The sequence below is a fragment of the Pelodiscus sinensis genome, chromosome 1 (assembly GCF_049634645.1).
Source record: "Pelodiscus sinensis isolate JC-2024 chromosome 1, ASM4963464v1, whole genome shotgun sequence".
Classification (NCBI taxonomy): Eukaryota; Metazoa; Chordata; order Testudines; family Trionychidae; genus Pelodiscus; species Pelodiscus sinensis.
Window position 1 is genome coordinate 287,166,852 of NC_134711.1, and position 15,036 is coordinate 287,181,887.

The 15,036-nt window shown below is 46.1% G+C and overlaps 1 protein-coding gene across 12 annotated transcripts in view; it reads right to left on the reverse strand.

The window, feature by feature from the left end:
• Positions 1-15,036, reverse strand: part of ERICH6B (glutamate rich 6B) — a 67,936-nt gene that overhangs the window by 13,217 nt on the left and 39,683 nt on the right. For all 12 annotated transcript variants that reach the window (XM_025182084.2, XM_075919005.1, XM_075919006.1 and 9 more), the window contains 5 exons: positions 12,269-12,321; positions 7,440-7,541; positions 6,249-6,400; positions 2,152-2,216; positions 1,413-1,528 (listed from right to left, as the gene is read on the reverse strand). In XM_025182084.2, the coding sequence (XP_025037869.2) occupies positions 1,413-1,528; positions 2,152-2,216; positions 6,249-6,400; positions 7,440-7,541; positions 12,269-12,321 (488 nt within the window). The remainder of the gene's footprint in view (positions 1-1,412; positions 1,529-2,151; positions 2,217-6,248; positions 6,401-7,439; positions 7,542-12,268; positions 12,322-15,036) is intronic.

The window sequence follows — 15,036 nt, forward strand, 5'->3', positions numbered from 1 at the left end:
AGAGCAGCTACTGGGCCTGCTTCGATCCACCTCCTGCCCTTTCTCTGCCAGTGTTTCTCAGTACTAATAGGCAACATCCATACTATTTCCTGTCTGGATTTCTAGAGAGACACACCACTACTGGGGTCAAATCCTGAATAGCCTAATGTGCAGAAATGGAGTCAAGTCTCAGACACCAGTCCCACTGATGAGCAATGTTAGGTTTGAAGTTGGCTCTCTAAAGCTTTTGAGTCAATACAGACATTTTCCTCAATGTCTAGGTGAAGAAGAGCTTTGCGTAGACCTGAAGAAGGGTACGTCTAGACTACAGGCTTTTGTTGACAGAGGCTTTGTCGACAAAGCTTCTGTCGACAAAGAGCGTCTAGACTGCATCCAGTTCTGGCAACAAAGCAAGCCGCTTTGTCGACATGAGAGTGTAGATGCAATAACTCCTTCTGTCGACAGAACTCTGTCAACAAAAGGCTTTATTCCTTGTAGAATGAGGTTTACCGCTGTCGACAAAACTGCCGAGTTCTGTCAACGTTATGTCGACAGAACTTGGCAGTAGTGTATACGCAGGTATTGTTTTGTCAACAAAAGTCCACTTTTGTCAACAAAACCCTGTAGTCTAGACACACCCGAAGAGTGCTGTGTAGCTCGAAAGCTGGTTTCCGCAACAGAAATTGGCCAGTAGAAGATATCTCGCCCATCTTGTCTCATGGACAAGTCACATCATTTTGTTGTGATGCAGTTTCTCCCTCTGTAAAATGGAGATGATAATTCCTTTCTCTCAATTGTTGTCTGTCTTGTTGACTTGTGATATCTTTCAGAGTAGGGACAATCACTTAGGGATTTGTACTTAGCACAATAGAAGCCTGATTTCTGCTGGGACTCATAAGAGCCATGACTGCACAAATAAATTAATAATAATAAACCATAATAAGCTGTCTCTGGGCAGTTCATAGAATAGACTGTATCCTCCAGAATCTTTGAGGTTGTACTGTCCCCTGGAAAGAGGGCTCTGTATCCTATTTACAGGCTCCACAGATACTTGCATTGTACTCACCTTATCTGCTGAGCCCTTGGACAAGCCCCTGAATAGACATGTAAAGTGGAGTACACAGTCCCAGAGGTAAGCGGTGACAGGGCTGAACAGATGCAAAAACTCACAGAAACCGATATTCTCTTTAAAGCAGAAGCTCAGCATATTCTTCTCACTAAGTGAGTGGAGGGTTTTGTGTCACCACCCTACTGTTCTAAATCCCACTGAGATTTTCTGTCACCACCATTGTTGTCCTTATAACAGCACTTTCAAGACATGTTGCTGAATAGACAAAATCTCATGAGTCACGGGCATTCAGCTGATTTATCTAGCTGGAATGATAGGTAATAACATCAAAAGACAATACAGCCGACAGGTTAGCATGACACACCTTTAAAAGCTCAGTTCCGGACTCTGTATCCTCGTCTTCAAGAGTTTGAGGTATCTCTGAACTCTCCTCTGAGCCCTCTTTTGAAGAGTCCGAGATTTTAAATGAAAGTTTGGTCACTGAAAGAATTTTAAAATGACCGTGTTCAGGGAATTCAGTGAAGCTCTGCCTCTCAAAGCTCTGAGTTAGTCCTAATCTCATCTATATCATGGAGCTTTTGTTTAAGGATAATCTGACTGTGCTGAAAATGTAGTCTAAACATCAGGGGAAACCTGTCAATGAGCAATATGGGTATGTCCACACTGCATTTGGGAGTGAGCCTCCCAGACAAGGTCCACAGACTTGGCCTGGCGGAGTTCATGCAAGTACACTAAAAAGAATGGTGTATATGTTGCACCTTTGGCTTCCAAGCTTGGGGGAACGGTGGACAATGCGAGACCGAGTGCGACCCAGAGCTGCAGTATCCATATAGCAATGTTTAGCCTGCTAATGCAAGTCTCTGGATTCACTCCCAGGGGTAGTGGTAGACACACCTCCTGAATGAGAGAGTTTCCCTAGGGGAGTGATGAAAGCACCCCATTTCTTAGGGTAGTTAAACTAGATGGATGTTCTGTAGGGAACAGTCCTGTACTGACCAGAAGATGGTGCACATGTGACCTCATAGCGGTCTCTTCCACCCCTGTTTGCTATGCTTCTAAATCAAACCCAATGACTAAAACAGTACCATGGTAACTGTACTTACTGGCACAAAACTTCATATACCGATTATATAATTCCCTGTATTTATCAAAACCTCTCTCTTGCAACCTAAGGACAACAAAATATATTTTAAAATCAGAAACATGTGACATTCGGTCATAATATATTATTACCTGCACATTTACATGTATCAGGGGTGGCCAAATGGTGGCTCAGGAACCACATGTGGCTCTTTTACCATTAACATGAGACTTGGCACCCCTCACATTTGCCACCAACCAGACTAGAGGGGAGGGGAGCTCAGGAGCTTTGCCTTACAACAGAATGGTAGGTTAGGGTCTTCTGCCCATTGGGGTCTCAGGGTTTCTGCAGGGTGCACCTGCTGGGACAAGAGGTTTCAACAGGAGTGGGACTGAAGCTCAGAGTCCCAGAAGGCATGCCCCAGCTCTCAAGGACGGTCAGTAATCTTGACCACCCTTGATATATATAAATAACTACTCCAGCTGAACATCCCAAGTAATATCACAGGGCAAACAAGTGTTGATGTCTTCTCCGTGAGGCAACATTGAGGGCTTGTCTATATTTACCGGAGGATCGACATTCTAGCGCCGTGGTCACCAACCAGTAGATCGCGATCTACCGGTAGATCTCAGGGGCGCTAAGAGTAGCTCTTGAGCCCTCTCTGAACTGCGCACCTGCGCAGTACATTTACATTAGATTTCCTCATGAAATGTAGGCGGAGCTTCAAGGAAGGGGCGGAGCAGTAGATCTTCGCCTGTTCTGAGACTTAAAAAGTGATCTTGGGTGTAAAAAGGTTGGAGACCACTGTTCTAGCGATTGATCTTCCATGGTTCAATTTAGTGGGTCTAGTAAAAACCCACTAAATCAAATGCTGAGGGTGCTCCTGTTGATTGTGGTTTCTCCCATCAACCTCCCCAGGACTGCCCCAGAAAATTGATGTAAGATACGTTGACTCCAACTATGCAATTGTCTTAGCTGGAATTCTGTATCTTACATTGATTTTTTTCTGCTAGTGTGGCCTGAGGTGGAGTTCACCTGGGCTCTGGGCTACTCTGACCTCTCCAAGAGCCACCACCTCTGGGTCCAAAAGAAGAGGCTTAATTGCTTGTCCATGTACATGCAGTAAAGTCTGGAAAAGAGAAGACTGAGAGAGGGCATGATAATAGCATTCAAGTGCCTAAAAGGGAGGGAGAAAAATTATTGTCTTTTACCTCTGAGGCTAGAATAAAAAGCAATGGGTTTAAATTTCAGCAAGGGAGGTTTAGATTGGATATTAACAAAAACTTCCTGTTAGGGTTGCTAAGCTATAGAATAAATTGGCTAGGGAGCTTGTGGAATCACTGGAGATTTTTAAGCGCAGGTTAGACAAACACCAGCCAGGGATGGTCTAGATGGTGCTTGGTCTTGCCATGAATTCAATACTTGATGACCTCTCAAAGTTCTACGATTTTATGAGCACTAAGTAAGTGAGGAGAACATAGAATTCTACTATAGGCTCCATCAGTTATGCTCCAATTGATCAAGAAACTCAGTAGAAAGGGATTCCAGATCCCAGCAAAGTGTTCTAGGTAAGTGAAGATTGTAAAGGAGTCCCCTGAAATTTTTGCCCAGATGGTGGGCAAAACCTGGCCACATCCAGTTATTTACACTGAATGGCTCCAGAATAGGCCCCAGTGCCTTATTTCTTGCAAGGAGGCCCTGCCCTTTGTGGGCCTTTTTAAGTCTCTCCTGATGGGTGGTCAGAAGGAAAGTTAAATGCGCCAACACACTCTACAGCACTCCCTTCTTAGCTAAGGTGACCCTATTTCCCTTGGCTGAAAACAGAACACCTAACAAAATTACTCTATTCAAGTGAGTTCAATCAGAACTATTCAGTACAAACATTCAAATTCACTTGAAGTTGACTGAGTCTCTGTTAAAAATGACAGAGTTGAGTCTTTTTATTTATCTTCTGATTGTAAAGGTTGTAGGGATTGCATGGGGGACAGGTGACACACACACACATGGGAGAAGCGACGTACTCTCCCGTACACCTCTCACATGGGAGACCAACTGACCAGACCCTCCCTGGCTGGCAATCTCCACCCTCCACGCCTGACTGGTTCCCCAGGACAGAACCACTTCTCCCGGTACTTGGTGCTGTGACTTCCCAAGGCAACACATGGGGGAACAGGCAGATTTCTGCCAGGGTTCACACCACAGTGTGGCCGACAGAAGCCATTTGGCACTGTGTGGGAGAAAAGGGACAGGAGCTTCTTCCAGCCACGGAGGGCGTGGGTGAGAGAATGGAGGGATGACCTAGTCCATGTCTTTGCAGAGCTCATCGCCCCCCCATACACACTCCCCTGTGGCTGGAAGCAGCTTGTCCCAACCAGAGTGGGTGGTGAAGGGTGCGTAGGGGACAAAGCAGCTCTGTGCTCGCTGGGGGCAGATGGAAAGGGTGCTAAGTCCCTGTTTGGGGGGCTGCTGTGAAGCCTGCAGGGTCGGAACATGAACAAGTTGGGACTCACTTTTCCCCATAAGAGGGGCTGCCCCATGCCAGTGCTGTGCAGGGCTCTGGCACATGCAGGGCTTGGCTCCTCCTGGCCAGTGTCCCAGGATGGAGGGTATTGGGCTTTCCCATGGCACCGGCCCAGCCAGAGACCTGGGGGAAGGAAGGAGCCTGCCAGCCAGGCTGTTGGTGAACTGAACACTCCAACCATGGGCTCTCTGCAAAGCACTGGAAGGCAACACATCCCACCAGAGAGGATACAGAGCAGCAGCAGGGCTGGGGGAACATGCCGGGGCATAACAGGGAGACAACAGCAAGAGGGGGAGCATGGAACGGGCTAACAGGTGGGTAACAGAGTGACAAGGAATTGGCCGTTGTCTGGCACCTGCTTGCACTCACAGCCACCACTACTACTGGCTGCAGTCAGTGCCAGCTGCAAATGCGATGGGAGCAGAGCCCTGCTGGCCGAGAGCTGATATGCAGCATAGACTGCGCTGATGGACTCGCTGAGGGGGTGGCTGGCCCTGCAAGCTGCAGCTTTGCCCAGCCTCCAGCTTTGCAAACCGCTACTGTCATTGGCCACTCGACCCCCTCACTCACCGCTGATGGGGGTGTGGCTGGTGAACAAGGATCTGGACACTGGCAGGACCCGCCACCACTGACTAGGAGGGAGACAGACAATCCAGGGCAATTTGCCCATTTTTCAGAAAATGTAGGGTAGGGATGTGAAAGATTAACCAGTTAACCGTAAGCCTCATTCGCTTATTGGTTATAGTTAACCAGGGGAGAGGGTGCAGCCTCCCACTCCAGCCCCGTGGGGCCCACCACAGGCAGGAGGCATCCAGCCCAGCCCTCCTGCCTGCCCCCGTTAAATCGATTAACCTGTGAAACATAAAATGTAATCAGTTAACTAATTAAATGGACTTTTACATCCCTAAAGTAGAGGCACCTGCAGAAAGGCGTAATATGGGACTATCCCTTTACAAACAATGTCTGGTCATCGTATTCCTAGCACTTCTCACAGGGTTGGTGCAATAGAGTCCACACTGCAGGCAACGAAACAGCATGTACTGAGTGGGCTTTGAGAAGTCTCTCTGGGTATGTCTACACTAGCCCCCTAATTCGAACTAGGGAGGCTAATGTAGGCATTCGAAGTTGCAAATGAAGCCCGGGATTTAAACATCCCAGGCTTTATTTGCATCTTCCTGTCCGGCTGCCAATTTTAAATGCCACTAGTTTGGACTAACTGCCCGCGGCTACACGCGGCAGTTAAATGGTAATTTGAACTAAGTCCTGAGTTCGAATTACCTGTTACTCCTCCTGGAATGAGATATAACAGGTAATTCGAACTAAGGACTTAGTTCAAATTACTGTTTAACTGCTGCGTGTAGCCGTGGGCAGTTAGTCCAGACTAAGGGGATTTAAAAATGGTGGCCGGACGGGAGGATGCAAATAAAGCCTGGGATATTTAAATCCCGGGCTTCATTTGCAACTTCGAATGCCTACAATAGCCTCCTAGTTCAAACTAGGGGGCGAGTGTAGACATACCCTCTGAACGGGCTGTTGAGTCAGGCTTACTCTGTCTGCACCTGCCCCTCTCCTCCATCCCATCCCACACAGACACTTACTTTTGCTCAAGTTTCTTTCTGGTGTCACTCTCCATCACTGATTGCGACAGGTGAGGATGAGGAGCAATATCGATCTCATCAGAAAAGGCGCGTTCCATCAGGTCCCTCATCACACACTCAAAAACCTCCTTGTACGTTCTGCAGCACAAAAACTGGAAAATACACCATACGTGGGAACACAGTGGGACCAGCCTATAGGGAACCAGCAGAAAGTGGAACATTTCACATTCCTCCTGCTAGGCAAGCAGTCTGAGATTAGGCAATATCCTCTCAGGAGTGCTGCAGGATTTTCCCTCTTCACATGGGCTTTACTAATGTCAGTGAACCAGGTTCTCTGCTTAGCTCCATTCCAACAGCTGAGAATCTGACCCATTGACTGACCACCGGTTCCATTTTCAAGGATCCGCACTTCTGTCTCACAAGCTACTGCTCTTGCCCTCATTTCAAGCCAGTCTGTCTCCTTCCCACTGTGTCTGTGACCATCCACTCCTTCAGGAGTTTCTTCCCATTTCCACCTTAACACCCATGTCTCCTTGCCACCTTACTCCAATTTCCTTTCCATCCCAAATTGCTTGCCATCCAACTTCTCTCAGTCCTCTCAGTGTACTGCCCCTTTAGCCCTGCTTCTGCCTTCTTCCCCATCTCTGATGGCTGGTTGATGCTCTATTTTCCACATAACGGTTATCACTACAGCATTAAGAAGGAACTTTCTTCCTATGTCTCCTTCCCCTTTCCATAATATACCATCCTACATTTACAGAAACTCAGGCTCAGAGAAAAACCTGACTTGCTCATGGTCACACCACAAGTCCAAAGTAGAATCTGGAACAGATCACAGAAGTCCTAAATTGCAAACCTTGCACCTCGGTCACTGGATCAAACTGGTCCCCATTTTTTGTTGTGGATTTTCTCTCCAGTGGTATATTTCACAATGTTTTTTGTGTGACCTGGTCTTCTGTCCAACTGTTGACGGCAGCAGGAATGCTCAGGGATGCCAAATTTTGTTCCTTCCAGGGTATTATTTGACCAAAGTCTAATCCTGAATATATTGCAAAAGACTAAGCAGTTCCCTCGCTTCTAATCACGTATGTTTGGTGCTAGTTATGAAGCACTGCTAAAGCATGTTAACATATTGGTTTTCCTGCTGGAATTTTATCAGGGAAATGTAGCTTAATTGTTTAGACTACTCACTATTTCCAGTGGGTCTGTGTCCAGATCTTCTGCTGATGGAATGGGCTTTGAAGGGCTTTTGCAAAACTCACAGTAATCACCTTCTTCATCAATGTAATCTTCCTGAGAGGACACAGGAAAATGGTAAAGAGCGTTAACTTAACTAAAAAAAAAAAAAAAAAGATTGTGCATAAAGCCTAGCTGTTCACAAAAGAAAAATCACATTTATCTGAAAAGAGTCCAATTTGCACAACTCCAGAATTACCACTGTCAGGAAATTGATATATATGAGAATATCCAGGAAGTTCTAGATTACATTTAGAATTTCCTGGATGTCCTCATGACATCACTTTACAAATCTGTTTTCTGTATTCACTGGTGATTTTTACTCCTTCATCAGAGCTGGATGAAAAGTATTAATTGTGTTTCATGGGAAATTTTGAAAAGAATTTTTTTTAAAAGCCCTTATTTTTAGGTTTTGATGAGGACAGAGGAAACGGATTGAAAAAAACCTGATGATTTTAAAGGAAATTTCTACAAAGAACAGATTAATAGATTCCCAGGCCAGAAGTAACTGGTGTGACCTCCTTTATGACACAGGCCAGAGAACTTTACCAACATAATTGCTAGAGCAGATCTTTTAGGAAAAAAAATCCAATTTTGATTTAAGAATTCAGTTATGGAGAATCCATGACAACCCTAATAGTCCCAATGGTTCCTCACCCTCACAGTTTAAAATGTACACTGTTTCCTGTCTGAATTTGTTTAGTTTCATCTTCCAGCCATTGGATCACATTATACCTTTCTTTGCTCACCTGAAGCGCCCCTTACTAAATGTGTTCCCAAATATTTTATAGATACTTTTGAACTATGACCAAGTCCCTTAACCTTCTATTTGTTAAACTAAATAGATTGAGCTCATTGTGTCTGTCACATCTGGCCTCCTGCTTAATTTAATCCAGCACATGGCATGGAGATTTACCTCAGGCCATAAGCCCTGAGTGTCCTTTGTGGGGCTAGAACTGTGAGCACTGTCTCGCCCCGCAGCAGAGTTGCCTTATTATCACCATAGGCTCAAGCATGTCAACAGACAATCAGGGAGGGAACAGGGAAGCTCCAAGATCCCATTCAACACCCTACCCCCACAGCTTGTAGGTGCTGGGAACTATGGCCAATGGGAGCTGCGGGCGCAGAGCAGCATGCAGGGTGTGTGCAGAGCTGCTGTGGTAGCTTCTGGGAGCGGTGCAAAATCAGGACAGGGGAGGAGCCTGCCTGAGCCCTGCTGTGTTGCTGACTGGGAGCTGCCTGAGGTAAGTGGCACCAGCCAGAGTCAGCATCCCTGACCCCCTTCATCCTTGGCCTCATCCTTGAGCCCCCTCCCATATTCCCCACCCATCCCCACCATGAAACCCTATCCAAAATCAGAAGGCCCTCCTGCACCCTAAATCCCTCCCAGAACCCACGCCTCCTTGTCACGTTCGGAACCTCCTCCCGCATCCTCCCACACTCTGCATCTCCATCTGCACCCCCCTTGCTCAGGGTCAGAACCCCCTTCCCCATCCTACTCCTCCCAGAACCTGCACCCCCATCCGCTGTCACGGTCATATGCCCACTCCTGCACTCCAGTCTCCTTAGCCCCACTCCAGAGTTCCCACCTCCACCCTGAATCCCTCATTTGTGGTCCCATCCTGGAGCGTATGGAAAGCCCTGCATCCCTGTGTTCCCCGTGGGGCTGTGTGCAGCCACAATGGATTTTTGTTGTGGGTCCGTGGCCCCAGACAGAAATTGTTTTCCCCAGCTCTTCTCAGAAACCTCTCCAAATTAGCAACATCTTTCTTGCATTGTGGACACCAGAACTGGACACGGTATTCCAGCAGTGTACACACACGTGCCAAATATAGCGGTAAATTAACCTCTCGACTTCTACTTGAGATTCCTCTGCTCATACATCTGTAGTCAGGTGAGGTGACCTCCCACCAACCCAGAGAGGGAGGGACCACCCACTGAGCCCTGGTGGGCAGAGCCCAGTCAAGCTCACCCCTGTGGGTGTAACAGGAAGTAGCTAAGGCGGGACTTGGAGCTCAGTTGGGTTGCTCCCTCTGAAAGTGCCAGATGCCTCCTGCCTGTTCCCGAGCTGGGAGACTGCTGCAGGCCAGAACTGCCAGAGACACCTGATGACCAAGCCATGGAGGAGTGGCTGGGATTGTCTTGGGCCTTCTGTACTGATGACCCAGAGGACCCCCTATGGATCCAGGTACAGCGTGCGTGCGTGTGTGTGTGTGACCCAGACACAGCCAGCCTTCCTCCAGCTGCATTATCACTCATGACCTAGTCAGGGTGTTACGCCCTGGGACAGCTCGCAGTAGAGTGGATGGGCCTGCATCTCTTGCCCCCACCCCATGCCACCTCTACTCTAGAGTGGCAGTCTCCTTTCTCTAGGCCAGGAACCCTATATTTGTTGGCTGTCCGCCAGAGCTAGGATGCCTGACCCCCTTGCGGCGCAACCCTGAATACAAGCCCAAGCCTGAGACTCTTGTTGCCACATTCCTGACTAAGAGCCTGGGCTCCCTACCTGTGTTTGCTGCTTGACCCGAGCTAGAGGCTCCCGTTGTCCCCCTAATTCCCAATGGATGTAGTGAGGTGGGAAGGCCTCCCACTGACTTGAAGGGGGAAGGACCACTACCTCCAAACCACCAAAGCATCCAAAGGGGGAATTAGTCTTTTCGGCTTCACCATCCCCTAAGGAGCTCATGTTCAGTTGATTATCCACCAGGATGCCCAAATCTTTCAGAATCATTGTAGCTCAGGATCATGTCCCCATCCTATACTTATGGCCGATGTTCTTTGTTCCTAAAAATACTCATCTTTCAAGAAATGAGAACTGACAAGACAGATTGCACATGGCTCTGAAAGAGCTGTGATGATCTATCATACGAGTCTTGACGTTTAGATGAATATGTTAATGAAGTATTATTATTGTCATCAGCGTATTGCCTGTACAGTCCATCATGCTAATGTGTCTGCTCTGCAGGCAAACAAAATCAATGTACTAAAATCCTTTCCAAATATCCGTTGAAATAAGTTACTGTCAGGAACAGGAGACAGCTTTCAAATCTGATTTTCATATATACACAGCATAGATGGACATTCCCTTTTGGTCTGCGTGTCTCTGTTTAGCAGTAAGCTCACAGCCCTTTTTAACAGCCAAGTCATAGCTATAAGCCCCTAAAAGTAAGGGATGAAGAGGGAGTTGATATACAACACGCTGGCAGGAATCACTATCAATTCAGCAGGGGAGCCCAACTTTGTGCAATAGAAGGCTGTAATGGGAAGCTGACTGAAGAGTGAAGGCCACAGCAAACTACATAGCTGAGAGGCTACAGTTTAAGCATTGCATGCTGAGATCAGAACCTCCATATTAATGGTGCAGCTTCTTTGCACTGCATGGGTCTGATGTAGCTCCCGCCTTGGCCATCTCTGAACTAGAGTAATGTAAGCTTCCAGGCATATCTCCTTCCCTGCTCCCCAGTTGAAGGACTGGTGGAAACAGAAACAGAGAGAGGCTCAACTAGCTCTACTCCTTGTCTTTGGCTAATGACTAAGCGCATTACATGGCAGTTGAGGCAAATAAGATTGAGTCTGACAGGCCGAAGTACCAATGGGTCTGACATTAGTCTCCTCTTGAATTTGGTTTCACTTTGAGAAGCTGCAGAACTAGCAGGAAGAGAAGGAAAACCATTTGACACATCACACACCCACGTTTTCCATCAGGTCTTACCATGGCTCAAGAGCCATCTGCTGTCTGAAACAGCAGCACCTGCGCTTTTCTTGTCAAACGGCTCCTGTTGTTGTGATGGTCAAACATAAATCTCTCTTAAATGGAATAACATTTGCCTCTTCAGCAATTTTTGGTCTACTGTCAGAAAAGCGAAGCTAACTTCCTTCCCCCCAGACACTGCTCACAGTGTCAAAACATCCCAAGAGAGCACTTTTCCGGAAGCCAAATGTCATTTCTAAAAGGTATGTCACCACAGACCTGACAAATCTTTTATTACCTGACTGAAAACATAACCTCATGGTACTAGTGGGGTCAGAGAAAACAAGCCCTGCCTAAATCCTTTCTGTTACCCAAGAGTCCATATATTACATACACTTTTGGTGTAACTCTGTGGAGATTAATGGAGTTACACCAGTGATTAATTTGGCCCTCTGTTTCTATGTGTCAACCGCAAGGAGTTTTCCACAAACTTCCCTCTGATTTTCATGGAGGGGCTGCCTTCCTTTGTCCCTCTTTGTTCTGAGAGAATTTAGTACTTGTCAGAAGTGAAGTGATGCCCTCCAGAATCTCATTTATCCAGAAACACTCCAGGCATCTCCCAAAGCCCACCCACAAAAAATGTAAAAATACACGTCTCCACCTTAACCAGAAGGGACAGAACCTCCGTGAAGGAGAGGATCACTCAGTTTTAATGCTCATTCAGTTGTCTGTTTCCCTCGGTGCTGAGACGGATGAAAATGTTGCCTGCGAGAGGATTTTTTAATGTGAACATGTACCCAGCACAGACTGGGCTCAGATCCACCCACTCACTTCAGACAGGCCACCAAGCAGCATCAGGGAAAATGCTGTCACTACTGCAACCTCAGCTGATGTAAATTAGCAGAGTTCCGCCAAGTGAAAAAAACACGTCAATTTACACCCGTTGGATCTGAGTCTGTACTAGCACAGGCTGGGTGTAGAATAATGACCTATAGGTGAAAGGCCACTGTCTAGTTACCACTCTCTTGAGCCATGCAGCTTCCTCTTTATGAATGACTGTTGTAATTTATTTTAATCTTTCTGTAGGCTTTACCTCATCCAGGAACAGGGTAGTTATTTTCAGGTTATCAGTAATCTCTTCTGAATCTGGTGTGGAGAAAGTAAATAAGGAAGTGTTACTCCTCATAACAAAAGAACAGGGGATCACCAAATGAAATTAATAAGCAGCTGGTTTAAAACAAACAAAAGGAAGTTTTTTTTCCACACAGCTCACAGTCAACCTGTGGAACTCCCTGCCAGAGGATGCTGTGAAGTCCAAGACTACAACAGGGTTCAAAAATAACTAGATAAGGTTATCATAGAATCATAGGACTGGAAGGGACCTCGAGAGGTCATCGAGTCCAGCCCCCCACCCTCAAGGCAGGACCAAGCTCTGTCTACACCATCCCTGACAGATGTCTATCTAACCTGTTCTTAAATATCTCCAGAGAGGGAGATTCCACCACCTCCCTTGGCAATTTATTCCAATATTTGACCACCCTGACAGTTAGGAATTTTTTCCTAATGTCCAATCTAAACCTCCCTTGCTGCACTTTAAGCCCATTACTCCTTGTCCTGTCCTCAGAAACCAAGAGGAACAAATTTTCTCCTTCCTCCTTGTGACACCCTTTTAGATATTTGAAAACCGCTATCATGTCCCCCCTTAATCTTCTTTTTTCCAAACTAAACAAGCCCAGTTCATGAAGCCTGGCTTCATAGGTCATGTTCTCTAGACCTTTAATCATTCTTGTAGCTCTTCTCTGTACCCTTTCCAATTTCTCCACATCTTTCTTGAAATGTGGCGTCCAGAACTGGACACAGTACTCCAGCTGAGGCCTAACTAGTGCAGAGTAGAGCGGCAGAATGACTTCACGAGTTTTGCTTACAACACACCTGTTGATACAACCTAGAATCATATTTGCTTTTTTTGCAACAGCATCACACTGTCGACTCATATTCAACTTGTGGTCCACTATGACCCCTAGATCCCTTTCCGCCATGCTCCTTCCTAGACTGTCGCTTCCCATCTTGTATGTATGGAACTGATTGTTCCTTCTTAAGTGGAGCACTTTGCATTTCTCTTTATTATACTTCATCCTGTTTACCTCTGACCATTTCTCTAACTTGCTGAGGTCATTTTGAATTATGTCCCTATCCTCCAAAGAAGTTGCAACCCCACCCAGTTTGGTATCATCTGCAAACTTAATAAGCGTACTCTCTATCCCAATATCTACATCATTGATGAAGATATTGAACAGTACGGGTCCCAAAACAGACCCTTGCGGAACTCCACTTGTTATCCCTTTCCAGCAGGATTTAGCACCATTAACAACAACTCTCTGACTATGGTTATCCAGCCAATTATGCACCCACCTTATCGTGGCTCTATCTAAGTTATATTTGCCTAGTTTATCAATAAGAATATCATGCGAGACCGTATCAAGTGCCTTACTAAAGTCTAGGTATATGACATCCACCGCTTCTCCCTTATCCACAAGGCTCGTTATCCTATCAAAGAAAGCTATCAGATTAGTTTGGCATGACTTGTTCTTCACAAACCCATGCTGGCTATTCCCTATCACTTTATTACCTTCCAAGTGTTTGCATATGATTTCCTTAAATTACCTGCTCCATTATCTTCCCTGGGACAGACGTTAAACTGACCGGTCTGTAGTTTCCTGGGTTGTTCTTATTCCCCTTTTTATAGATGGGCACAATATTTGCCCTTTTCCAGTCTTCTGGAATCTCCCCTGTCTGCCATGATTTTTCAAAGATCATAGCTAAAGGCTCAGATACCTCCTCTATCAACTCCTTGAGTATCCTGGGATGCATTTCATCAGGACCTGGTGACTTGCTGACATCTAACTTTCCTAAGTGATTTTTAACTTGTTCTTTGTGTATCCTATCTTCTAAACTTACCCTCTCTCTGCTTGTATTCACTACGTTAGGCACACCTCCAGACTTCTCAGTGAAGACCGAAACAAAGAAGTCATTGAGCATCTCTGCCATTTCCAAGTTTCCTGTTACTGCTTCTCCCTCCTCACTGAGCAGTGGGCTTACCCTGTCCTTGGTCTTCCTCTTGCTTCTAATGTATTTATAAAAGGTCTTCTTGTTTCCCTTTATGCCTGTAGCTAGTTTGATCTCATTTTGTGCCTTTGCCTTTCTAATCTTGCCCCTGCATTCCCGTGTTGCTTGCCTATATTCATCCTTTGTTATTTGTCCTAGTTTCCATTTTTTATAGGACTTCTTTTTTATTTTGAGATCATGCAAGATCTCCTTGTTAAGCCAAGCTGGTCTTTTGCCGTATTTTCTATCTTTCCTACACAGCGGAATTGTTTGCTTTTGGGCCCTTAACAACGTCCCTTTGAAATACTTCCAACTCTCCTCAGTTGTTTTTCCCTTCAGTCTTGCTTCCCATGGGACCTTACCTACAAGTTCTCTGAGCTTATCAAAATCTGCCTTCCTGAAATCCATTACCTCAATTGTGCTGGTCTCCCTTCTACCTTTCCTTAAGATCATGAACTCTATTATTTCATGATCACTGTCCCCCATACTGTCTTCCACTTTCAAGTTCTCAACTTGAGATTATGTGGGATAGGTTCATCAATGGCTTTTAGCTAGGATGGATAGGCATGCTGTCCCTAAGCTCTGTTTGTCAGAAGCTGGGAATGGATGACAGGAGAGGGATCACTTGATGATTACCTGTTCTCTTCGTTCCCTCTGGGGCACCTGGCATTGACCATTGTTAGAAGGCAGGATACTAAGCTAGATGGATCTTTGGTCTGACCAAGAATGGCTGTTCTTACTATCTTAATAGGATCC